Source organism: Notothenia rossii, assembly GCF_949606895.1.
Source record: "Notothenia rossii genome assembly, chromosome: 11".
Classification (NCBI taxonomy): domain Eukaryota; kingdom Metazoa; phylum Chordata; class Actinopteri; order Perciformes; family Nototheniidae; genus Notothenia; species Notothenia rossii.
The window spans coordinates 40,702,267-40,729,580 of record NC_136910.1 but is presented as its reverse complement, the minus strand read 5'-3'; the positions used below and the strand labels follow the sequence as shown (position 1 = coordinate 40,729,580).

Below are 27,314 nucleotides of genomic sequence, written 5' to 3'. Positions count from 1 at the left end.
TGAAGTGAAATGAGTCTTTGATACTGGACAGTTTTTGTTTTATCCCATCTAAACACAGAGGGATGATTTTTTTTTTACTCTACCGTAATGCATAGGATATTCGCGCACCGCAATATCACGTGAGGGCTGGCTTGACTAGGTTTTCCCGAGTGGAGGCTGGCTTGACCGCAGTTAGTTTAGCATACTCAGCCCGACTCAGCCTGGTGGTTCCTGGCCCTAGAACCACGATTTTATGGGGCCATTACATCACCAGAAGCCCCAATTTAAGGGGTCATTTCTCCCCCCAAAAAATGTTTTACTCACTATATCAACAGCCCCACCAAAAATATTTTCCACCAGCCGCCACTGCCTACTGGACTGTTTTTTGACAACTAACATGTTACTGTAGCTAGCTTCTGTAACCACCTTGTAATCCGCCAAGACCTGAAAAAGTGGAAACAGCTAGCCTGGTTCTGTCCAAAGGTAAGAAAACAAACAATAAAAGCTAAATTCTATCATATAAAGATGATAAATTAGACAATTGTTTTTAGACTATTACAGTCCTAATACATTTTGGCAGATTTCCTTCTCTTTCGAGCCAGCTGTTTCCCTGTTTCCAGGCTATATGCTAAGCTAAACTAACCATCTTTTTGCTCTAGATTTCTGATTAGCTTAAAGACATGACAGCTTGGCAATTAACAGAGCACTATTTTCATTTAATTCAATACAGACAAAAGATAATCATTATTATTTTCCAGGGGGGACCATTCAATTTATTTCACACTGACCTGCCATCTTTATCATCAGGGATTAGCTTGTGTTCATTGAGTTCTTTGTTTATTTTTTCATCTTCTTTGCTTCTTTTCACCCGTTCAATGTAATTTGATAAGAGTCTGCTAAATGTTTCCTTCACAAAATATAATTTAGCCTATAGACAAGTTTACGCGACAAACCACGGGTAGCGCCATAACCCTACACAAATGCACTTCATTTCCGCCGGAAGTCTTTTGCACAGCGTCTGTCGGTGTAAACCGGTGTAAACAGTCAGACGGGCACTGGTGTAAACACAGCGATTTCGATGCTAACAGTGATGCTAGCTTGGGAACACGATTCTACTTCTTTGACTGGAGATGGCGTTACTCTCCCCCACCCGAATTCAGTGCAAAACTGGGAGGATAACATGACGACGTGGCCCAGCATAACGTACAGCAAAATTTGCTCCTACTTCGTTCAATCCATGGCAATAGATGGAAAAGCAATGGACAGTCTGAAGGCATATCATAAGGCTGCGCACATTCTACTTTGCCCACATGCTCCCGAAAATGGTTGACGATTTTGTTGAGGGAAGGTTACAGTTCTGCAGGAAATATCTCAGCATTTTAAAACCAAAATAAACTGCCTTATTTAGGTCATGCCCACAGGAGCCAACAGTTGTCTGTTGTTTACATAATGCACAATTTACATGATCTCTTTATGCTGTGCAATATATCATATGTGCCTGTACTGTTTGAGTGAAAATAAAGTTTGATGTAATTTAATTTCATTATTGCACTGTTATTGCATTATTGCATTTCATATGTTCCTTAGAGTGCTACAATTTCTTTTAACACAGTTCATCATTCATATTAAGCTCATACTGTACATAAATAACACTGAATGAATTAATTGTTGAGAGGAAACTAAAGAAATGGCTTCAACAAGAAAGATCACATGTTTAATCCTAACAGGTATTACAAATTAAAATATAAAAGCAGCCCACACAATTACATCACTATGAAAATATTCATATATAATATTAAAAAATACAATGCATGCAGTATTTGTTGTGTTTATCTGTATTTAATGAACAACATGGCTGGGTGTTGGTAGACAGGGACACGAGGCAAGATTCTAAACCTCACGAGGCACTCTGATCAGTGGACTCTTCAGGTTAACTAGGCCAGCACAGATGGTTAAGATGTTGTCCAGTTTCGGTGCCATGCTGATGGGAACGGTCTGGGATAAAATCTTAAAGACCTTCAGTCTCTGGATTGCTCTTTCCACGTGTATGCGGACATTGGCTACTCGCCTGGTGCGTGTCGTCTCCTCATTGGTCAACTGATTGCGCCTGTAGGTGAAAGCAGGGATGTTCAAACTGACCCTTCTCTCATCAAGCAAGTCTCGAATGGTGAACCCACGGTCCGCCATGACCTCATCACCAGCCCTCAGATAGTCTAGAAACCCACTGTCCATGGTGATAAACTTATCGCTGCTTCTGCCAGCATAGGCGTCAGATATAAACATGATTAGCCCATTAGGGGCCACAGTGACAAGATATTTCACAGTGTTGCGTGATTTGTACTGGCTGAAAGTGTCACTCCTTGAGTCGTGGTTTGTGGCTCTCTGCATGGCACTTTCGGCACAGTCAATGATGCAGGTGGTTCGAGGGTAGTTCCTCTGAAACGACAAGGGCATGGTGGCACGAATTGTCTCTCTTGGAAGCCAGGGGATCAGGACTTTGAACTGTTCACCCATCACGTCAATCCAGTGACTAATCACAATACTTGCCATTGATGTAGACACATTGAAGCGGTGAGCAATATCTCCTAATATTAGGTTTAGTTTTAGCTTCATCAAGGTCATCAGGATTTGGTCAACAACAGGGAGGGTAATTGATGGCTTACTGAAAGGCAACAACACCGTCACCAGGGTGAAAAATTGAACCATACGCACTCCTGTATACAGCCGGGACCTAGTATCATCAATGACCGTGGTGCTAGTCACAGTAGGACCCATTTCTGCCTCGCACTGTGTGGCCTTGTCTATTTTAACAGACTGTGTTGTTGAAGAGTATGTGTGGTCAATATGTGACAGATCCTCCCATTGGGTCTGGGCATCTTGAAATGTTGGTGTAGCAGGCTCAGTCTCACAGGCAGGCTGACAGGTTTCAGGAGCATCTAAAAAGGGGAAGAGAAAACATGGATGGAGCTAAATTAATGCAGGCATAGAGTCCAGGCAGGCATTTGGGGATCAATAAAGTATCTATCTATCTATCTATCTACACGCAGGCGCACACACACACATACATACACACACACACACACACACACACAGAGACACACACACACACACACACACACACACACAATTAATGAAGTAGCCATCCTGGGCATTGTTTGTCCCATCTCCAAAACAATCAACTGCCTTAGCAAAATACCGGTAGCAATGTTAGTGTATGACAACTTATTCATAATTAACAGTATTGTCAGCTTCATAGCTAAAGTTGCTGAACTTACCCTCAGCTTCAAGTCTGCGTTTCTTTATCTGGGGGGAGGCAGTGGTCCGCCGGGTGAGTTGACGTCTCTTTGGCTGGGGAGGGCGATTGTACCCCAACCACAACGCTGGGAAAGGATTATCCTTGGTTGGTTTTTGGTCAACAAAGTGATAGGAACAAACAAAAACGTTGCGGGGTGGTTTCTTTAAATTCAATGCCTTCAGCCAGGTCCTTGATTCCGAGTCGGTATCAGGCTTGCGAAAAAATGTCAACAATGGAGCGCATGGACATTGCCTCTTCGTAGCTGGTTTGTGGTCGTAGCACTCTCTATCTAACCACTCGTTCAGGTGCTTTCTCGAGTGATTGCAACCAACTACCGCACACGTAGTTCCCGAACCACTTTTCTTCATGTTGTAATTGTTATATCCTCTTTGTCTCTGCGATATCAGTGCTTTGTCGGCACAACGGAGCTAGCTAGCAAAACAAACCCAGTCCGCCAAAACGGAAGTGCATTGCATCGAAGGGAGGAGTTCAGGATGTAGAGCGGAAACGGCTCAATAACTTGTGTATAAGGTAGGCCTACCGTCAGAAAAATAAGTTGAATGACTTAGATTTTGAACAATTCTGCATAGGCTATCTAATACAAACTGCCTTGTGTTTAAATGGATTATCAACAGGTTGTCTCTATTTGATTGCTTTTTTCCCCATATGTTAGGTTGATAAGGACAGACGGGAATGAATAAGCATCACATGTTTGTTTTGTACGACGGAGTATTAGGGCCACACTTAGAAGAAAAAAAACAGAGATTTAGAGAATAAAGTCGTAATAATACGAAAATAAAGTCATAATTACGAGATTAAAGTCGTAGTTTCATAAGTGACTTGAGAAGGGGACTTGGAGGAGATTGTGTCACACTCCTAGGTTTATGTCACGGTTTTAGTGTTGTCTGTCTGGTTATGGGTTTTGTAAGTCTGTTCATTCGGTGTTTTGTCTTCCTCCTTGTGTTTTGTCTGGTCCTCCTCCCTGTCGTTAGTTTCCCTCCTGTGTCTGATTGTCTCATTGTGTTCACCTGTTGCCCTTGTGTTTCTCCCTCCCCTGCCCAGCTGTGTCTTGTCCTGTGATTACCCTTCTGTGTATTTAGTCTAGTCTTCCCCTGTGTTCCATGTCGGTTCATTGTTTCCCCTCCATGTTATTCCACGGTCTGTGTTCTTTGTGCTGCTCGTTTGTTTTGGATATTTTGGATACTGCCTTTTTGGCCACAGCTTTTATTATTTAATAAAGCTCGCTTTTCGTTAAATTCTGCATTTGAGTCCTACCTGCTTCACCCAATCGTAACAGATTGTCTCCTTTCTGCATGAGGAATTGGCTGGTTCTGGCCGACTACATTATGTTACATTGCATTTAGCTGACGCTTTTATCCAAAGCGACTTACAATAAGTGCATTCGACCAACAAGATACAAACTTGAAGAAAACAGAATCCTATAAGTACATCAGGTTTCAGTTTTCAGTCTACGCCGGAAAATGTGTAAGCTTTCTGCTGTCCTGATTTAAATGGGGAGCTCATTCCGATTCCACTACAAGGCTATCGTTCGACTCCTTCTGGATCCAAAGCCTTGATTACAAGTCTCATCGTTTCTTGTAAAACAACAAATCCCCTTTGAACAGCTCGTAGATGTAACCAGCGATAGCCTTGTAGTCGGCCAGAACCAGCTATTTCCTCCTGCAGAAAGGAGACAATCTCCTCCAAGTCCCTTTGGTTCTTTCTTCGAAATAATAGACATAGTTTCTTGCACAACCTATTCAAAGTTCTAATACTTATGATAATCTGATGCTGATGTGCCAAAAGATTAAGTTTTTAGTTATTTGAGAAACCTAAACTAAAGTACTGCTTCACAAGATGCTCCACATTCCTCATTGTATTGCAGGACGCTGCTGTTGTCTCCTTCTCAGTCACTGATGAAACTACGACTTTAATCCATAGACTGTATATATAAATCTTTAATCTCGTAATTATTACTTTATTCTCGTAATATTACGACTTTATTCTTGTAACTATGACTTTATTCTCGTATTATTACGACTTTATTCTCGAAATCTCAGTTTTTTTTGTCTAAGTGTGGCCCTAATACTCCGTCGTAGTTTTGCCTCGTGCATATGAGATATGTTATTATGCCTGACGTTTCATCAAAACATTACTCCAATGTGCTTGCCTAAAGTTCCTCATGATTTCTCTCTCTGGCAAGAGCCAAAGACTTCCCTTAGTTACATTTCTTTAATGACCACAAGTCAACATCTTTATCTGTAAAGACGGCCAACACTGAAACACACTGCAAAAATAGATATTGAGTTTTAAATGTTCATGATCGGCACATGTCCGCAATATCAGGTATCTAACTTTGTACTTGCGGGGGACAACAGTTAAAAATAGACTCACACCCCGAGACTGCCGGCTCAAGCCTGGACTCATACTGAAGTCCTGCAACACACGTCTGAATCCTCAACCGCACGGCTATTACAAGGGTACGTACTACACGCATGGCTGAAAAAACCCTTCACAGGCTGTCAACTGTTACAATACCTCAAGTAATATTTATATTTTTCATCATGTGTGAGTCAGCTGTTAGGTAACTTGTTAGACATGTGTTTGTGGTCTTCCTTTGGGAATGGTAGATGTTGTCAATTCCACTGCGTTGTCTGACTGCTGACAGGTAGACACTTGGCTGCATTATAAAAATATCATACAATTTGTGAAGCATCAGATTTGAATCCCTAAAGTGATTAACAATCAAAATTACTCAACAATATTTGTATTTGTTTTTCTGCTTATTTGTTGCCCTCGGTGTTGAGAATGTCTTGAATTATGAGGCCTCTCGTTTTCTGATTTCTAAAACCGCGTTTCTTATTTACTCGAGCTCTAGTCTTTCAATCAAGTTGTTCACATACAGAGGTTTTAAAGAAGCAGTGGTCTCTTGGGGCGTGTTGTGTGCTTGAGGACGGATCTATTTTGGCACAGAGAGCCAAGTGGACATCGAATTACAAGTTCTTGCTCTCAGTCACCCAGGCGCTGACAGCTTTATTGTTTTTTTTATGTTGTTATAGATCAAGTCCTATCTAATGCATTAATCAACCAAATCAACAACAACAACTATTTGTTATTCATATAAAACATTTCAAGTGCCTCTGAGAGTATGATACCACTTAGAGAATTGAGACATTAGTATGCACATGATAATTAAAAAGGTAAATATGGAATCAGTGTATGGCATATCACACAGATTGGCTTCATTTAAGGAAAACAATCTATAACATTAATATTTAAAAAAAAAAAGGTTTAATGCATGTTGCAGCTTGAGCCTTGTGTGAAATGTGTTTACAGACTATCCAAGGTGTTTGTCAAGTCAGGATCAGTATTCCTTGGTAAACACTTCAGACTTGCTCTAGGTGTCCTTCACTGCAGCAGGAATGTGACGAATGCAGGTCATGGGTGAATGTGTGCTGGTATTTTTCCAGTGTCGTTTGTCATCGGTTCCCCTCCTGCAAACTTGTATATCAGGGTGCATGTTTTGAAGCCTCCCCTTCAATACTTCACATCAGGCTTGTGCACGTATATTAGGTTGGGCAATGTGAATCTAATATGGGTGCCCTTTAGACACACATGTGCTTTTACAGTCACATTAAGTCTCTAAATATTGCAGATGTAATGAAACCCAGCTGAAATATTTAGAATCAACCCCAGTGTTACTCATCAGTTGCATGTCATTTTGGTTCTATAGATTTTTTGATTTTTAGATTTACTTGAAAACTGCTTAAAAATAAACTTCTTCAAATGTGTTTTAAGACATTTTAAAGTTAGGAGTATAATGCAAAATGTGTGCATTAATGTAGTTGTTTAGTAAATACTTAAATCAGAAGAACCTGACATGTTTTACTACATTCTCAATATACATGAGAATGTAGTCTGGGTCTGGTAACAGCACAACAACACACACTGGACATCTTTATCAGCTACAGTAGAGGGTAACAACAAGGAAGGTTTCCTGTTGATAAGGTATGTCAAGGGCCCTTTAAAAGCCTCCAAAATAGATGCAACATGCCTTTTTAAAAAAAGAGATATCTCCTGAAAGTAACATAAATAGATAGAGGTAGATAGTGGACCTTACTTCCAATTACTCTATATAACAAATCACCTCTGGCTGGAAGAGAACTCTCTGCTCCAGCTTCTCTTTGGATAACTGGACACACTGTACATTTATATTTAATTTAATGTTCCATTCCCTACACTCTTAATGTATATAATAGCCTGCTTTGTATTGTGTCTAAAGCCCTTCAAGAGTGTTTTATTGTGAGAGTTTATAGATTTTTTATCTCTACTCTATACTGTATATCGTCTACTTTTTAATGCTGTTTTAATTATATTTTGAGATGTTTAAATCCTAGTATTGTTTATATGCCTTGTTTTGCTTTGTTGTTTTTTTATGCTGCTGCAACGCAAACATTTCCCAATTTGGGATCACTAAAGTACCTCTTATCTTATCTTATGCTTCATATCAAGGAGGTAAATATACTCAAGTGCCTCAGATAAGAGATTATTTGACTGTCTGACTTCACTTTGCAGGTACTAAATAAATACTAAGGATACAGTTGGACCCAGGGGAGGAAATGTCTCAAGAAACGCCAAGCAAAAACACGCTTCCTGCTATTTGTCCCACGGCTTAGCCTGAAGTTGGAAGCTGGAATCTAGCAGCAGAAGATGGACCTGTCACTCCATAGCACAGATGAGAAAACATGTTCCCTTCCAGCTCTTATAGACTGTCTAACTGAGAATTGATTTGCTCCTTCTCTTATGCACAGTCTTATCGAAAACATGCTGTCTGCAGAAAAGGTAGGGGCAGAGGTCGAGTTAGATACCTCAGACCCTAAAGTCAAATCAACTGAGCCTTTATTAAACACTTTCAAATGTCTCAATCAGGAGAAAACCCCCAACTCAGACAGCTTGAAGCCCCCATCATCCAGCTTTGATATGTCCGAGTGTTTACCATTTTGCTTTGATTCAGCACCAAAGGATGATGATTTCAGAGTGTGTAGCTATTTGGGTTCATCAGAACCTGTATTACCAATATTACCTCACTTCTCTAATGATTTGATTTCCCCCCTCTCTGAATCTTTTTCAGAGTTTCACTTTTTAAAAGAACCAGCCCTGTCCTTTTCATTAAAACAAGACAATGGTACACCTCAGCTTTTTGGGGCCATGTCTTCCACTTCTGAAAGTTCAACGGAGACATCTGACACTGAGCCTCTTTCCAGCTCTGAACACAGTCGAGCCACTTTTCTATTAAAGTCGTTATCACATGAGTCAGATAGTCTAGAGAGTGATACAGCTATACCACCTGTGTCAGACCTTTATATCTTTGAAAGTGACAAACAAGAGTTCCTCCTGACCCCTGATGTAGATCCGAAGGAGATTAAAAGTTCTGAAGTAAAAGGACAAAGGACATTTTCAGACACAGAGGGAGGAAAGGCAGAACCTGACTGCGGTACATGTGACCTTGTGTGTGATTCAGAAAACGTGGTGACACAATGTCATAGCGGCTCGAGTGAGGAACAAGCTATGGTGGGCTATGAGTCAGACGTAAGCCAACATTCAAAGTCAAGACCACCTGCTGTGGATGCCTGTGAGGCAGGCTTGATGTCGGTAAATGATGGGAGGCGAGGAAAAGCAGAGGTCTCTGATTCGACCCACCAAACAAGGCGAAGCGACAGCCCTATCGAGCTGTGGCTGGACGCATGCCAGTATCTGACAGGTGAGGATACACAAGATAAGGATGTTTGGGACCAGACGGGACTTTATATGATTCAAGGAGAGCTCACCAGTGACGTTTCTTTTTCCCCAGGAGAGACAAAAGTGTCAGGTTACAACCCTGATGGGAGCGAGGGGATTGGCTGGCCCAGCGATGACACCAGGGGTTGGGGGCCATCAGTTGAGCGGTGGTCATCCATAGACAGCTGGGCCAGTGCACTCTCAGACTGGAGTGGGATCATCGCAGCTCCACCAGAGGACTTTACAGCCGCTTTTACAGAAATAGGGGCCGGGATTGATGCTCTAACACAGGCACTAGCAGAGGTGAATACTCATATTGGGACAGAGACCTTTAAAGAAGGAAAGGGTCTAGAGCCAGGAGTACAGGCAACCATGGGCATCCAGGATCAGCCCCTAGAGGGGCAAAACATCCCAGAGAGCTCCTTCCTCTCTGGGCAGAGCTTACCCTCTTTGTGCGAAGCTGCACGACCTGAGCTCAGAGACAGAGAGGACTCCCAGAGCGTTGAATCCTTGTGTGATTCAACAGCGAACTCACAAGATGAAAAGGAGCCGGAGGGGATCCAGAGCTGCCAGGCTGAGCTCTCTGCATGCCCCACAAACCAGCACTCATCCATGGGATCATCCAGTGCTACCATGGCCTTTCCTGGAGGGTACAGTTCAGATGTGATCGTTGGATCCAATTCTGCTTATCTGGACCTTTCTCACTTTGGATTTGAGGACACTTTTATCAGCAGTGAAGATGATCCGGTCGTACTGAATATAACAGAGGATACAGATTTGGCGGGACAAAATAAACCTGGAGAGCTGATGATTGAAGAGGTAAGATAGATAGATTTATACTTGTATTGTCCCATACAAATCCGTAAAGTATTTAACAAACACACGCGCCTGTCCACACACATCAATTTCTTTGTAATCTATGGCAGACAGTGAGAGAGCAGTGGAAAGAGTTACCCCTCGATTGAGAGAACAATCAGTCGTGCTTGGCGCCAGATAAATCAGTAATGGGCTTTGTTAACACGTCCACAACGTTAAAAGGCATTCCCACCTTTGTCCTTGTCATTCTTTTCATTCCTAGAGTATTGATAGCCAGTCAGGGGTTGTGCAGTTCTGAAAAGTGATATTGATGCATGACACTCACAAGTATTGTCACCCTGCTTTGGATGGGAGCCACCTATTTTACACCCGTGACGCCTTGCATGTCTCGGCTTGATTCTGTGTGATTGGATAAGTCCTTTGGCTCCCGTCTCAAAGACTGACAGCTGTGTGTGCTGAAGGAAACTGGGAGTGCATGTGAGGAAAACTTCAGATGGACTGAAATGGCATCTAATAATAGTTTGGAGTTCAATGATAATAGCATGCATCCGTGGCGTGTCAGGGTGGAGGGATGAGAGGAAGGCACAGCTGAGGACTGAAACATGACCCCCCTTTCTCTCTCTCTCTCTCTCTCTCTCTCTCTCTCTCTCTCTCTCTCTCTCTCTCTCTCTCTCTTTTTATGTGTGCACCCTTTAACACACCCATTCCCACCGCATCTCCTTTAGAAACCAAGGATCAGGACACCAAGAGGTCCGTGAGCATAGGAGACTGCTTTTGATTGGCTTATGTGTGCAGGGCATAGTCGGAGCTCCTGTCTATAACAACGACAGTCTAGGTTGGCATACAGGACATATGGACAGTGGGATTGGATATAAAAGCATGGTATTTCATAAACGTCTGCTTTGTGGCTCCATAGAAAGGTATGTGTTAAAAAGGATCTGAATGCTCTGGCATGTTTTTGTAACCTACTATTTATAGAATCTGCCTTTGAATAATAACCTGCCAACACTTTGGTGTTATTGTAAGGTCTAGTCGATCATTTAACATCCTCAGTGTAACAGACTTTTACTGAAGAATATGATAATTTTATAAATATAAGTGTACAATTTCCTAAGATTGCCTTACATTTTCTTCAATAATTGTTGTTTTTTCATTACCAGCCCTTTAGAGATTAAGTAACCTACTATCTATAGAATCTGCCTTGATATAATAACATGCCAACACTTGAGTGTTATTGAAAGGTCTATACAATCATTTACCATTAGCATGTGATAATTGAATAAATATTAGTGTCTGCAACGTACTATTTCTTGACATTGCTTGAATTAATATTTGTTGTGTTTTCATTGCCAGCTTTTTAGAGATGAATTGTGTGAAGTGACATACGAACACATCGTCTCCCAGCCGGGCTCTGTGGTCAAGCAGGAAGCCAACAGAAGCTGTGCGGAGGTCTTTCGAGAAGATACAGAACCTTTATCAGAGCTTCGTTTTTCCCCAAAAAACATTCTGACAAACTCACGCGTGCCAAATGTGCACAAACGACCTGAAACTCTACCAGACCTTAACGGGCCATGTCAGGTAGAGCAAGAGAGGGGAAGTCCCAAGTTTATTATGCCCTTAGCCCCTCTTGATATCTGCTCCTCCCTCGTCTGTCGGACAAACTGCACTTTGGAAGGAGATCAAGCTTCTCTCAATGACAACACAGACCTCGGTTGTGGTCACGTACAACCCTGCATTCTCTGGCCAACCTTGGATGGGATTACTGACAAAACTTCTTTGGATGGTGACGAGTTGATTCATAGAAAGGAAAATACAACAAAGTCTGCAGAGAAATCTTCAACAAAGAAACAACCGGACTTTGTCACTGCAAGAAAAACAATACTTGAGGAGATTAATGACCTCAGTAGAGAACTTTCTCACTTGGCTGATGTCCATGCAGATCATTTCATCGTGTCACAGAGGAACCGCATTGCATTCATCACTTTAGATTTAAATGACCCATTTGTCCCCTGGACTGTAAAACCAATCGCCAAAGCCATACAGTCTGAGTTAAGTCAGAAAACAGCTGAAACTATGCCGCATAAAACCCACAAGTGGACCTCAGAGAGCAGAGCCCGCTCCAAGAAGGACAAAACAGCTGGCCATCATCATGGTGTACAAGCTACAAAGCAACAAGATCATTTATCTCATCACGTTTCCCCCCAGCAGGTCTGCAAACAGCAAGAAACTCATCCTCTTTCTGAGGAAAATCACATTAGTGAGAACATTCAAGTGGGGCCTGAGAAAAAGGAGGATAAACTGGTGATTGAAGCTGTTGTAGAAGCTGAGAAGGCTCCAAACAAAACACATGGCAAGAAGAAAAAGAAACACGCTCTGAATGCAACGGGAGTGAAAAGTGTAGCGGAGCCTCTGGTTGAGGTGGAGAATGGCGCAAAACCAAAGACTGCAAAAGGAAGGATTGATATGTTTGAGGCCAAGCTGGGTGTTAAAACTTGGAAAACTGAAAATGACTGTGATCAGTCAGAGGAGAAAAAGTCCCAGAAACCAGAAGCTAAAGCTAAAGCTTCCTATGGAGAACCACTTCTGCATCATGAAGATCATAAAGACCACAAGCCCAAGAACTTTACCAGTACTCTGAGCGATGATATCATTAAAAAACGTCGGCTGTCAGAGAACAAATTTGGAAAGATTGTGAGTGGTTTGGAGTCTAAACTACCAAAGCCAGACATTTCTATTCTGGCAAAGGCAGAGGAACCCAAGGCAGATGCTGGAGCTACTCGCAAGAAGGCGTACAGTGAAGTGGTCAAACAGAAAATCCCAGCTAAAGAAGGTAAGGGATACACATCAAACTATGCATCTCACATTCGTAAAAAAAACCTATTACTAATTATTTGTCTACGTATGCAGACATTAAAGTGGTACAGCCCATCCAGGCAGTGTCGGTGAGCGGAGACCCCCAGACTCTGTGCCTGTGGTGTCAGTTTGCGGCGGTTTTCTCCAACCACACTGTCACCTGGAGCAGAGGCGACACTGTCCTGTCTGAGAGCAAGAGAAGGTATTTACCGTAGTTTAAGTTAAAATAGGGTCATTTTTACACATATCTCAACTTTTAAACACTCCGGATAACTATAATCTCCTACAAGTACCACATACTTAATAATTAAAGTATATTTTTCAACTAGCAATACTATGTTTTCTTTAATTTAATTGATGCCACATCCATAGCCTATTAGAAATGTATTCCAGTCCTTCATTGACACTAGCCATATACTAAATGTTTTGATTTCTTGAACTGTATTGGTACTCTTATTATTTCCAATAATTAAAATGTTCATTTTAAGAATCAGGTCAGGTTTGCCTTTGTGCTTCTTCTACAAAACTAAATATTCATTACTCTGAGCAAAATCACTTAAAAGAGATATTTGCATATGGAAGCAGGATCTAGGCAAGAGGGTAACATTTTCTATCAGAACGCTAAAAGGGAAAAGCAATATTGCAATACTTTTCCTGCAATTATAAAGTAAGGTTTTACATTTTCCTTTCTCTAAATCTTTGCAAAGCAGTCAGTAGCCAACCTGGGTTGGGAGGGTTACTTCAAAATGGATGCTGTTACATCTAATAGTTACTTTAAAAGTCCCCTAATATACTATTTTTCATCAATAAGTCTCAGATATATATATATATATATATATATATATAAAACATGTCTCTGAAGTATAGCTCGAAATACCAAACTGATCATTGTAGAATCCTATAAACCACTCTGTTTCAGCCCTGCTTCAAAAGTGCTGATTCTCTGTCTGTTACTTTAGATGAGAATAAGGAGCCACTCCCCACGACTCTCTGAGAGATATTTGGTTAAAAAGAACACAATGGTGCTCTAGGAGGAGATTCAGGTGATAAGGTGGGGGGGGGGGGGGGGGGTTTACCTTGGTTGGTGATTGGCTAATGGTTACACAACCCAAATAAACGTTATGACATCACAAAGTGGCCAAAATCTGATCAGCTCATTTTCAGACAGGTTCTTATAAATGGATCAGGACAAAAAGTGAGAGAATCTTTTTTCCTGAAACTTTGAGAATGTCTTTACACAGAGGGGACACATGTTGATGTATAAAAGACATGAAAAGGTGGATTTTGCATAATAGGTGACCTTTAAGTTACCTTTGGCTTGTCTCAATATCAAATGCAATGCCAACGAAACAATACAAGACAAATATCAATAAGATGTTTTGGTACCACTTTACAATAAGACTTCCCTTATAAAGGATTCATAAAGGGTTTATAATTAGGTTATGAATTAGGTTGTAAACACTTTATTATTCATTCATTAAGAACCATTTATAAACCAGTTCTAACATAGTTTTCATACATCAACATAGGCTCACTATTTGGCAAGGTGACTAAGCCTTATATTGGCTACTCAGCTAGAATCAACTCAGTGAGCAACAGATACCAAGGATGCTCGCTGATGAAGAAGACAAAGTAAGCTAGGTAGCCAATATAACCCCTCGATTCCACCGGGTCCGTCTGCGTCGCGTTACGGCTACGCCGCGGATTTTTTTCCGGCCTCCTCCGGCGTCATACCCTACTGGGCGCATTTCAGAAGCGGAGCGTCTTGCCTGCCGGCTCACAGTTTTTGTTGATTTGGTCATATTTCCTGCAAAGGCAACTTTGTACAGACAAAGTTAATAATAATTGTAATATTCCAGTTATAAACGACATGAATCAAAGATGTGTTGCTGTATTTTAGTGGTAAAAAAATGCATTCATCATCATAATCATTCTTTATAATTCACACAGTGCCTGTAAACCGGAGGAGAACGCTGGCATTTCAACTCCTACTTGAAAGACTACTGAGGGATAGGGTCTGCAAAATTAGTTTATTTTGGGGATGGGCCGGATGCTCTGACCGGTCCACTTCCTGCCCGGCGCCTCTGCAATGCCTCGCATCGGAAAATAGACTTGAATCCTATTTTGAGCGCTGGGCACAGCGGCGTGCGTTGACGCTTGCCGGCGACGCTTGCTGGCGGGCGTGTCTGAAGCTCGACCAACAACCAATCACATGAATCTCCTGCCCCGGACACACAAGCATGCGGTTTGATTGGCTAGAGCTTGTACTGGCATATGATTCGATTGGCTGACGCTTCTGCCGAGGCGTCAAAAGTTGAACATTGCTCAAATTTTGCAGCGAGCCAAGCCATCAACGCTCCACGTCGCTTCCCACGATGCTTTCCACGATGCAGTTCGGCAAAAAGTGACGTCACCCCATTCAAAGTGAATGGTGAAGCGTCAACGCACGCCGCTGTGTGGACGGGCCGTAACGGCCCATCCACACAGCGGCGTGCGTTGACGCTTGCCGGCGGGCATGTCTGAAACTCGATCAACAACCAATCACATGAATCTCCCGCCCCTGACAGACAAGCAGCGGTTTGATTGGCTAGAGCTTGTACTGGCATATGATTAGATTGGCTGACGCTTCTGCTGAGGCAGGTTAGCAGTACAGATAAATGTGGGCTCACTATTTGGCAAGCAACCGGTCACAGTTGCCCTGTTTATCTCATGTCTTATAGAAGCTTATTAATGATTTATTAAGTGTTCACAACCTAATTAATAAATGAATTACAAACTATTCGTAAACACTTTAAAATTGTAGTATTATTGTAAAGTGGGACCAATGTTTTTTACTTAAGTGTATTATTACAGAAAACAGAACAATGTAATTTTAGAAAGGAATAAACCTAGATATTTAATATGAAAAATGTGAGGATTGATTTATAGGAAAACCTGCCTTTCACTAATCATATTAAGACAGTAGCCTACACCAACAATGAAACACATGAGCACACACTACAGTTTAAAAAAGCAATATACAATACATTTCCTGCAATTATAAAGTAATGTTTTACATGTTGCTCTCTCTTAATCATTGCAAAGCAGTCAGTAGCAACTATTGTGTAAACCATACCTTCAAAATAGGTATACATTTATCTATACGTCACAGAGGAGAAATGAGGTTACCTACTGTAACCCCAGCTTCTATGAGTAAATGGCGCAGCCCTCTAAGGCTATCGCTATTGGGTAATCCCCCTGCGCCCCCGCGCAGCACTGAAACACTTGTAGTCCACGCCCACCCGCAAGGTGGGCCCCACCCTCGGGCCTCCTTCCGGTCTAAATAGGAAGGTGGCCCGGCAATCTGCTCCCATACAACATAACTTTTCTTCAGCTATTCGTAGAGCCAGTGGGTCCCCGCACTTAGAGGGCTGCGCCATTTACTCATAGAAGCTGGGGTTACAGTAGGTAACCTCAGTTCTATTTCGTATATGGCTTCGCCCTCTAAGGCTATCGCTATTGGGTTAAGGGCGAAGCATGATGTAGTCTGCGCCCCACTGGGTCCGCCCGGCACTAGAAGCACAGACATACCTGCTCAATAACACCCCCCTGCCTGATGTGCCATGCGTAATGGCTCATCACCGTACCTGGAACCTAGCAAAACATGCCTATCTTCCCGACGGGGTGAAGGCTGGGAACAATACATACCGGCCGCTGTGAGAAAGTAGAGACGAAAGTCCCACCTCGTCCTGCGATCGTAGTGGGGGAACAGCAGCTCTCTGCGTGTCAGACAGGTAGGAGAGCGCCCAGCTGGATCCCTGACGTCACTCACTCTGACCAGGCACTCCGTACAAAGTGTGTCAGAGGAAAAAGAAACATCCCTCCTATAAGAGGGGAAAAGGGCCGCTCTCCGTGTGCCGAGAGGCAGGAGAGAGGCGCACAGCTGGCTCCCTGACGTCACTCACTCCGACAGGACACCCAGTACAGGGTGTGTCAGAGAGGAATGGGAGACATCCCTCAAATAAAATTGAATAAACGAACAGGGAGAAGACCAAGATGCAGCCGTGCAAATATCTTCCACTCCACATTCCTCCGTGCAAAGCCGTGGAGGAGGAAATTCCTCTGGTGAAGTGCGCATTGACGTTCTCCGGGAGCTCCACCCCAGAGGAGACATGCCTGTGACACAGCCTCACACAACCTGTGTGACAGCCGCTGTGCAGACAGAGGCTGCCCGATCGAGCGATCTCTATAGTGCACAAACAGGCGCTGAGAATGGCGCAAGGCAGCCGTGCGCGCCACTCAAGACAGCGCGCGCACAGGACAGAGGAGATGTAGAAAAATAGCGGGGGTAAAAACCGCGCAAGACACTGTTCCTAGGATGACAGGAGTGTTTCTTGTATCCCATGGAACTGCTGGGGGGAGAGACTTCTCTGTGAAGTGCCGTAATGGTCTTTCATGGTGACGAGCCACGCCATCGCCGCCGCTGCCCGTGAGGAAAAAGGGCTGCGAGGGAGTTTCCACACGCTGCCTTTCACTCCGTCTCTCCTCATGAGGCGCGTACACGCCCAGGGGATGAGAGATGTGTGCATGCTGTCCACACGAGGCGTTATAACGATGCTCGTGGTTATTATGACCGTGTGTAGGAGGCATATCTGGGACAGAGGAATGCCGCGAGTTCTGCAGTTTATAAACCAATAGGTTAAAACAACAGGCTTCTGCAGCGAATGAACCACCTCTGGAGTGTCCCCCTGTTGGAAGAGACTCAGGGGGATCATCACGTGACCAGCTGACGCCAACGCCGAGCAGCTGCGTCACGGAGAGGGCTGTGTGGGTTGTGACACGCCGGAGGAGTGCTGTCAGTTCTTCCCCTCGCTGCCGCGAGAGTCGCGCTCTCATGCTGGCTGAGTTTAACTCCACTCCCAGATAAACGATTGTCTGAGAGGGAAGAGGACAGCTCTTCTTCCAATTTATTATGAAACCCAGGCTTTGACAGATGCGATACGAGATGTAGCGTCTGTAAAGCGACTTCCTCCCTGGGGCGAGCCAGCAAATAGCAGGTCGTCCAGAGGAAACACACTCATCCCTCCTCTGTGTAGTGGCTCCAGCCTTCTCTACACAAATGCGAGGAGCCAGGAAATATCCGAACGGCAGACGATTGTCTGGTCTGATATTCCCTGAATGGAAAACGCAGGAATTTCCTGTGTTACGGGATGATGGGTACGTGGAAGTATGCATCCTTCAGGTGGAAGTGAACCAGTCGTCCTGGTGAAAACATTCCAGCACCTGTTTGATCGTCAGCATGTGGAATACTGACAGATCCAGGATATCTCATTCCCCCAGTCTTTTTCGGGATTAGAAAAATAACGGGAGTGAAAACCCCTGATTTTCCTCCCTTTGAGGAACCCTGGAAATAACCTCTTTCAACAGGAGTTCCAGCAGCTCGGATTGGAGCGCAAGACATAGCTTCTGGGAGGACAGGAGTGTTTCCTGTATCCCATTGAACTGTGGGGGGGGGGGGAGAGGCGAACTGCAGGACGTATCCTCTGCTGATCAGCCTGCTCATCCATCTGTCCATCAGACACACGCGCTGCCACTCTGAGAAACACTCTAAGAGCGGGCGCACATGCTCGAGATGTTCTGTGGTCGTCATGGCAACGAGCCACGCCAGGGAGTCTCCACACGCTGCGTTTCACTCCGGCTCTCATCATGAGGCGTGTACACGCTCAGGGGATGAATGGAGGTGTGTGCAGTGCTGTCCACACGAGGCGTTATAACAGCGCTCATGGGTTTATTATGACCGTGTGTAGGAGGCGTATCTCGGACAGAGGAATGCCGCAAGCTCTGCAGGTTATTAACCGAGGTTAAAACCGGCAGGCTTCTGCAGCGAGCCCTGCTGTCTACTTAATCAACAGATTAGTGGCAGCCGGCTTAATTAGCGAGCTCTGCAGGTTATTAACCGATAGGTTAAAACCAGCAGGCTTCTTGCAGCGAGACCTGGCGCCGTGGCGCTGCGGGCGCTGCCGCTGGGGGCACTCAGCCTGGAATACTGCTCAGTCCCCCGTTCTGGCTTCTCTGTGATGCCATTGCCCTCGCCGCCACTGTGAGGCGAAAGGGCTGCGAGGAAGCCTCCACACGCTGCGTTTCACTCCGACTCTCATCATGAGGCGCGTACACGCTCAGGGGATGGATGGAGGTGTGTGCAGTGCTGCCCACATGAGGCGTTATAACGGCGCTCATGGGTTTATTAAGGCCGTGTGTACGAGGCGTATTCCGGACAGAGGAATGCCGCGAGCTCTGCAGGTTTTTAACCGAGGTTAAAACGGGCAGGCTTCTGCAGCGAGCCCTGCTGGTAATCAACAGATTAGTGGCAGCCGGCTTAATTAGCGAGCTCTGCAGTTAATTAACCGATAGGTTAAAACCAGCAGGATTCTGCAGCGAGCCCTGGCGCCGTGGCGCTGCGGCCGCTTCCGCTGGGGGCACTCAGCCTGGAATACTGCTCATTCCCCCGTTCTGGCTTCTCTGTGATGTGCTGTAATGGTCGTCATGGTGACGAGCCACGCCATTGCCCTCGCCGCCGCTGCCCGTGAGGCGAAAGGGCTTAATTACCGGCTCCGCTTCCTCGGAGGCTCTCGCGGAGCAGACCAGGAGCGGGGGAGCTTCACTTCACTCCCCTTTGACTCGCCGCCGGGAGACCCTGTCTCTGGGGTGGCGGGGGAGCGGAGAAGTGGGACGGAGCCCCTGCAGCCGCCGGGGCGGTTGCTGTGGGCGTCTCTCCGCTTGCGGCCTCCTGTGGCCGGCGTGGACGCCGCGGCTGCTGCGGGCGTTGGTGCCGCTGTGGCAGATCAGCCGACTGGAGCCAGCTGTACATGCTGGCGAATGCCGTCCACCTGTTCCGCGGCCGTCTTCATGGACTCCACCATGGCGTGGAACTGGGGTCCGAACAGCCCGTCCGGGCTGATTGGAGTGTCCAGTAGCACTTTTCTGGCCGTCTCCGTAACAGACGCCGCCGCGCTGTGGTGACGGAGAGGGGGAAAGCATGTTCGGCCGCCAAGCTGGCACCCTGCTCCGACTCTGTCTCCCCCGTCCGGGGGAGAGGAGGGAGGGGAGAACCGAACGGTGAACCGTGGAGGGAGGCGGGGCATTGCCTTCGCCGCCGCTGCCCGTGAGGCGAAAGGGCTGCGAGGAAACCTCCACACGCTGCGTTTCACTCCGGCTGTCATCATGAGGCATGTACACGCTCAGGAGATGAGTGGAGGTGTGTGCAGTGCTGTCCACATGAGGCGTTATACCGGCGCTCATGGGTTATGACCGTGTGTAGGAGGCGTATCTCGGACAGAGGAATGCCGCGAGCAGGCTTCTGCAGGGAGCCCTGCTGTCTACTTAATCAACAGATTAGTGGTAGCCGGCTTAATTACCGGCTCCGCTTCCTCGGAGGCTCTCGCGGAGCCGACCAGGAGCGGGGGAGCCTCACTCCCATTTGACTCGCCGCCGGGAGACCCTGTCTCTGGGGTGGCGGGGGAGCGGAGACGTGGGACGGAGCCCCTGCAGCCACCGGGGCGGTTGCTGTGGGCGTCTCTCCGCTTGCGGCCTCCTGTGGCCGGCGTGGATGCCGCGGCTGCTGCAGGCGTTGGTGCCGCTGTGGCAGCTCAGCCGACTGGAGCCGACTGGAGCCAGCTGTACATGCTGGCGAATGCCGTCCACCTGTTCCGCGGCCGTCTTCATGGACCATGGCGTGGAACTGGGGTCCGAACAGCCCGTCCGGGCTGATTGGAGCGTCCAGTAGCACTTTTCTGGCCGTCTCCGTAACAGACGCCGCGCTGTGGTGACGGAGAGGGGGAAAGCATGTTCGGCCGCCAAGCTGGCACCCTGCTCCGATTCTGTCTCCCCCGTCCGGGGGAGAGGAGGGAGGGGAGAAACCGAACGGTGAACCGTGGAGGGAGGCGGGGCAGGAGTTGCTTCGGACTCCTGCCCGGCACTCTGCCCCAGGGACACGAGGCCCCGTCCGCGGGCTCGTAAGCCTGGACGGGCCAATCGTCCTCCTCGGCCACAGCAGCAAGAGTGTCCGCTCTCCGCTTCCTGTCGCCCGAGGGGAGACGAGCGCAGTGCATGCTACCTGCTGGTTTAGAGCCGCGTACGCGTGCTCTGACCCCCGGCAGGATTCGCATACTGCTTTTATCTCTGCAGGTCATAACTCATTATGAACCCAGAGCCACATGAGGGACAACCACGGACGCAGTTGTTGCTCATGATGATTCTCAATTGCTGTGCTTTCAGTAACTGTGCTGGTTTGCTGAAAAAAAGAGGGAGCAGATTGCCGGGCCACCTTCCTATTTATACCGGAAGGAGGCCCGAGGGTGGGGCCCACCTTGCGGGGTGGGCGTGGACTACAAGTGTTTCAGTGCTGCGCGGGGGCGCAGGGGGATTACCCAATAGCGATAGCCTTAGAGGGCGAAGCCATATACGAAATAGAAGGGAGAAGAAGAGCAGGGGGAGTTTAAAATGATTTGATAGCGATACTTACAGTCTGAAGTTCAGAAAACTGGCAGAGTACAGCAGTAAAACCAACATAAGGAATGCTAAACACTGGGATAACAAACACCTACCAAACCTGAAGCAACTGATTGAAGGAACAAACAGAAGGCCTCATCAACTAATGAAATGCAGGTGTGGGGGGAAACAGGTGGGAAAAAAGACAAAGGCAGGAAGTAAAACTAAACATGCCACATAATAAAACAGGTAACAGACTACAACCAAATCCCAGGGCAACGACAGCTACCCACTCGCATCATACTCTAGCAATCAAGAATAGGAGCAACCAAAGCAGCTATGATCAGCTGACACAATTCGAATGTATTGCCATATAGATCCTGGATCGGCATAATGTATATAATTCATGTAAATGTCAAAGTGAACCCACATTTGATATTAGTTTTTTTTTGCAATTCCACAGGGTCAGAAATCAGTGGTTTTGTGTGGGGCATTTTGTAACACTGTACCTTTTTTTTTAAGTGCAGGGGACGAGAGCAGAGTGTCAGTGAACATCTGCAACGCTTCTCAGAAAGACCTGGGCAAGTACCAGTGTCAGATCACCAGTTTACATGGATCGGCCTCCCTGGACTACGTGCTCACATATGAAGGTATACATATTGATTTAACCTCATCAACAATTTAAAAAATCATTGTGTATCCACCCCCATTTAAAAAAGTTGTATTTTATTTTATATTTGTAGTGCTCAGTGAGATTGTCATCCCTCCATCTCCAAAGACCATCTTTTGTGAGTTTTGGAAAAGGTTTCTTTCTTTACACATTTGGGTATTTTTATGGACTTTGATGGACAACCGCTGACATGTTTGTATTTTGTATTAGCTGCCCCTGTGGAGGTTGGGAGTGAAGAGGAGGATATCCAGTGCTCCAGGCTGATTTTCAAAGAGGATTTCCTATCTGACCAGTGTTTTGGAGAGAACCAGCCTGCCAGCATCATCACTGAAAAGGTTCACTTTGGGGAGGGGATGCACCGCCGGGCTTTCCGGACCAAGATGCAGGCGGGTCAGATACCCCTCTTACTACCAGGACACTGCTGTGTGCTCAAAGTACACAACTCCATCAGCTACGGGACCAAGAACAACGACGAGCTCGTTCAGAAGAACTTCACCTTGGCTGTAGAGGTAGGGAATTAAATAAAGTGCATATACTGTACAAATATATTTACATAAATACCTTATAAATGCTTCTGAAAGAAAACATTTTATGAAAATGTTTTTAGGCTTGTCATTTTCAATTAATATCAAAACATTCTCATAAAGAAGTTGACATTTATATCGCGTCGAATAACATTTATGACTCAAATGCATTCCTACTGTAACTTGAAAATGCTTAAGGGGCCACCTTTTTACGTGAATTTTCAATGAAAATACAATCATTAGTGCCCCCAAAATATACATAATGTGTATGTGAGGTACGTGGCTTTATATTTATATGTTTATTATCCAATTATTATCCAATTGTGTTTAATTGATTACTAGTCTATTCAAAGCATTGCTTGCTGACATGTTTGCCCTATAATACAGAAAGATATTGTTTTGTAATTTGAGCTTTTGCCCTGTAGGAGTGCCATGTCCAGAACACAGCAAGAGAGTACATCAAGGCGTACACAACTGCAGCGGAGTCTGTGGAGGCTTTCGGAGCGGTCCCAGAGTGAGTCACACAACAGTGATCTGTAGAGTGAATGCAAAGCACAGGTCTGAGCTTTAAGATAAAGTAAAATACTCAAAGCTCAATGCATTTTGTTCTATGCTTCCACCAGGATTATTCCCATCTACCTGGTTCACCGCCCGTGCAACGACGTCCCGTACGCCACGCTGGAGCAGGAGCTGATTGGGGACTTTGTGAAGTATTCAGTGAAGGACGGGAAAGAGATCAACCTGAAGAGGCGCGACTCGGAGCCGGGACAGAAGTGTTGTGCTTTCCAGCACTGGGTCTACCACAAGACTGACGGCAACCTGCTGGTCACTGACATGCAAGGTACGGGTTGAAATGTATACTAATACACAAGTTGTTTTTATCTGCAAAGTATTCTGCTTTAACTTATAATTCATACAATATATAGGCTTTGAATTTAATTGTATTTATTCCTTATTTTACTCGTATTCTATTCTTATTTTTATTTGTATTCTTATTTTATTCCTTTTTAATCTTATTTGTATTCTTTTTTTTCTTTTCTTATTCTTTTTTCTTTTTACTCTTAATGTATTCTTTTATTCAGTCCTGTGATGGTATAACGTTTAGTTTTGTAACACAAAGCTACAGTGTGTGTTGCTCTGGTTATTACCTGGGAAAGGGTAGTCAGTGTTCTTTGTATCACTCTGTGTTACATTTGTGTATGAAAACTGCTTATAAATAAAGTTTGATTGGATTTGATTTGAACTAAAGAACATAATGTCTCTTGTTTTCAGGAGTAGGAATGAGGCTTACTGATGTGGGAATAGCCACCTGTAAGAAAGGGTGAGTATTTCTTTTGAGACCAATACTAAAGCATGTTTCCTGTTGCATGCAAACAGATGTATTAATACATTATTATTTATTTTTTAGATACAAGGGCTTCAAAGGAAACTGTGCCACCTCCTTCATTGACCAGTTCAAAGCTTTGCACCTGTGCAACATGTACTGTGAGCTGCTGGGCCTCAAATCCCTGCAGCCCAAACCCAGAAAGGCTCCATCCGCCCCCAAAGCCAGAGCCCCGCCCCCTGCTGCTCCCAAGAAGAAAACCTTTGGGCCGACAGTGAAGGGAAAGTCATAGTAGTGGGAGAACCTTGGACTATGTTTCAGTATTCGATTGACTAGCTGAGGTTTTATGTGATTTGCTCCTCCAGTCATGCAGAGATTGGCCTGTAAAACATGTATGACAGAAAGCTCATTCTGAGCTGCAGACGACGGAGAAAACAGATGTTTTTCACTCGTTATACAACCAGCAGCTGTTGTTTCACAAGAGTTTTATTTTCTTCATCTTGTGTTGAACATTTGAGAGATATAATTTATTTAAATGAGATGATTTCTGTTTCAGAGTGTATTTATAATCCATTGGAGGACACTTTATGTCATGGAAAACTGTGACAAATGTAACAAACACTTGAAAACGATGCTAACGTTGAGTTTGTGTTGAAAACTGTGACGTCTTAGAGATTGCTTTATTTTTGAGGTGCAATGATTCTTCTTGTTTTTTCTACTTTGGTGATGTTTTCAAACTATTAGTTCATTAAATTAATGAACTTGTTAATTCATTGATTAGAGAAAATGTATTTTAGGTAGGTTGTAAATACACACGGTGAAGGATATGTTTTTATGTTCAGTATGAGAGTTTAATGTGACATTATGATGTAATAAAAGCAGGATATTCAGGATAATATCATATTTTATTCTGAAAACAACAGAAAATACATTGTGTACACATTAACCTCACATAAAGTATGATTGAGAGATTTATTTATATATCATTTTATTGTCTGGTGCAGTTCTGACTGTTACTTTTATTTGTATGTCTGACATCCTTCAAGGATCTATAAACTATTTCAGATAAAGTGAACGGCTTCAAATTAATCCTAAACCTGACATCTAGAGCCAGATTTCACCATAGCAGCTTTTTAATGATACCCCTCTCTGTCAAACCCTCACTGTTGTCTTTTATATTTCTGAACTAAGTTGCTGACATAGTTCTCAGGTTATGGTAAATATGTAAGCACACAATAGATCTGTTTTATTAAAGACTGGTTGAAAATACTTTCTAATTTTCTTCTTTAATGACCAAATAAGGATTTTGACACTGTATGTAATTTAACATTGGGCTGGGTTTGATGGTGTTTCTTTGTCTCAATATATATCAACAGGCAATTTTATATAAGTACTTTATATCATAGCAGTTTTTTCTTTTTTTTAAGTTTGACACAACACAAGGAATGGCGGCAGCATGAAAACACGGCACGGCACGTCTATTTTTATTTATCCTCACAGGAGACGTCTCTAGCAGCAAGTTAGCACCTCGAACAAAAAGTAAGTGGGTCACACTCAGAGGCTCAACATCATGCACGCCGTATCAACACTGCAACACAGGCTGGTGTAGTGTGTCCCCTATGTGTTTCAGGCTGTACAGCAAGAACTCTTTAAAATAAAAGCACTTTCAAGAGTTAGCTTAGGCCTTGTACCCAATTCACCAGCACTCACAAAGGTATGACTATGAAAATATCTGCACTCTCCTTGTTGTTCGGAGCTGGAATCTCAATGGTTTTTGCATTCATTGTAAGTCACTTTGGATAAAAGCGTCAGCCAAATGTAATGAGGAAACTATAACAACTAATGCACGAGACACAAAACCAACAAAAAGGTGGACACCAGGAAACTGAGGACTATCATGAGGTCTGTTTCACACTGGAGATATTTAGTGTGATAATGGCGTTTGATTCACAGGACACAAACACCATTGTCACACTCCACAGCTCTGGAGGAAAGGGTGTACTGAAGATACTGCACACAGAGGGGTTGTTAATACAAACTGGTAGGCGGGTGATCTGGGGAAAGAAGAGGAAGAAAAGTTATTTGTGGAATCAATAAGAGCAATGGAGAGAATTAAAGTGAAAAAAACAAGACTTGGTTTTACACATGTACAAATCTACTATAATGTTGTACTCATTGATTAAGTAAATACACAAGGCTTATCCAAAATGTCCAAGGTCCATGTATTTTTTTTAACCGATTGTGGGGATGACTGCAGCTGTTTGCATTTGAAGTGTGTGAGAAAGACTAAAATACCACCTGTGTCATTTTCTTTCTACCTCAGAACCTTCAAACTGCACGTCACAATGGATTTAATACCTCTGTATCGTTTCTTCTTTTAACTATATAACATTTTGAGCTGAAAATGACACAATAGTTTAATCTTAACCAATAAAACTGAGTTAAAACCATTAATAAAGGCTCCATATAGATTGTAGAACAACCAGAAATGCTACATTTTATTGATAGAGGTTTTTTTTTAAGTTCTCAAAGACACTCTCACCTCAAGTTTCTAAAGTGGATCCTCTGTCCAGGATTCATCTGGTGACTCTCCTGCTCCTCATCCTCCTTCCCCTCGCACTAGAGATCTTTGTGTCTCTTCCAAACGGTTAAAAGTCCACTGGTGCGTCCGGAGCTGCAGGTTCATGATATGTGGTGCATTTTGGTTTGGTGCTGTCCCGTTCCAAGTCTTTATATAGACAGAGCAGGGTTTGGACAAACAGCCAGTTGCACATTAGTGATAAGCTACAGGGGAAGTATCGATCGACCCTGACCAGAGGTAGAGGGTGAGGGGTGGAGGAGGGGGAGACCAACAAAAAGTGCCCCGCCGGTGAGGCAACTGGGCCTGAACACCAAAGATTTCTCTGAAAGTCACGAGCCGACGGTTCCTGACAGGAGAACGTGGAGGAGCTGAAAAGAGAGGTTCACAACCTGAGTCCAGAGTTTGGGGTACAATTAGCCCATCTTAAAGTAAAAGCAAAAAGCAAAGCATCAAAGAGTCAAGTCAACCCACCTCCATTTATTTCACATGTTAAAGAAAGGAAACACAGATTCTTTGTAGTCAATGGATGAAAAATAGTTAATAGATACTTTGTAGGAAGTGATATGTCCCCTAAGATCCATTGCATCATAAAAGCATATTATGAAATAGCTTCTCTTCACACTCTGAACCTGAACAATAAATCAGGGATTCCCAACTGAGGGGGCTTCTGAAGATGCCAGAGTGTCAAACAGTTTCACCCTTAATCTGTGAAGCTTTACAGAAATAGCAACTAGCACGTTTGAAGAAATGTCTTTTGTACATTTATCATAAACCTTGCAGTGCAAAAAACGGTGCACTTTAAGGAGGTACATTTTTTGACCCTATTCAGTTGTAGCGTATTTTGAAATACTGTTCAGTTATGTTAAAATGATTATGTTAGATAAGTGTTAAAAGGTGTTTAGAAGTAACAATAAGACAAGTCTTTTAATATTTGTGTTGATTGTTATGAACAAATTGCCTTTTTGCCCACATGTGAGGAACAAAATCAGAGTTGATAAAATAATCGTGGTTGATCATTCTTTTTATTT

The 27,314-nt window shown here is 44.2% G+C and overlaps 2 protein-coding genes and 1 long non-coding RNA gene across 6 annotated transcripts; 1 reads left to right on the top strand and 2 right to left on the bottom strand.

Annotated features, from left to right (window-relative positions):
• Window positions 1-145: 145 nt before the first annotated feature.
• Window positions 146-24,976, top strand: alpk2 (alpha-kinase 2). 4 transcript variants are annotated; one of them, XM_079657970.1, is made up of 13 exons: window positions 146-462; window positions 5,653-5,754; window positions 7,850-9,035; window positions 9,126-9,871; window positions 11,222-12,698; window positions 12,776-12,923; window positions 21,710-21,837; window positions 21,931-21,975; window positions 22,068-22,366; window positions 22,807-22,895; window positions 23,005-23,222; window positions 23,654-23,702; window positions 23,790-24,976. In XM_079657970.1, exons 3-13 carry the CDS (start codon window positions 8,078-8,080, stop codon window positions 23,995-23,997), a joined length of 4,365 nt encoding a protein of 1,454 aa, XP_079514096.1. In that variant the 5' UTR covers window positions 146-462; window positions 5,653-5,754; window positions 7,850-8,077; the 3' UTR covers window positions 23,998-24,976. The 4 variants fall into 4 exon arrangements, with proteins under 4 accessions (XP_079514096.1, XP_079514098.1, XP_079514097.1 ...); XM_079657972.1 differs by lacking the exon at window positions 5,653-5,754; XM_079657971.1 differs by lacking the exon at window positions 146-462 and having other exon boundaries at window positions 5,305-5,754.
• On the bottom strand, window positions 1,680-3,797 carry LOC307024123 (uncharacterized protein). Its single transcript, XM_079657976.1, has 2 exons — window positions 3,255-3,797; window positions 1,680-2,915 (listed from the first exon to the last, which is right to left on the bottom strand). Exons 1-2 carry the CDS (start codon window positions 3,640-3,642, stop codon window positions 1,870-1,872), a joined length of 1,434 nt encoding a protein of 477 aa, XP_079514102.1. The 5' UTR covers window positions 3,643-3,797; the 3' UTR covers window positions 1,680-1,869.
• LOC307024125 lies at window positions 24,592-26,506 on the bottom strand. Its single transcript, XR_013803848.1, has 2 exons — window positions 26,248-26,506; window positions 24,592-25,759 (listed from the first exon to the last, which is right to left on the bottom strand). It is a non-coding gene; the product is annotated as an uncharacterized lncRNA (long non-coding RNA).
• Between the last annotated feature and the right edge of the window lie 808 nt (window positions 26,507-27,314).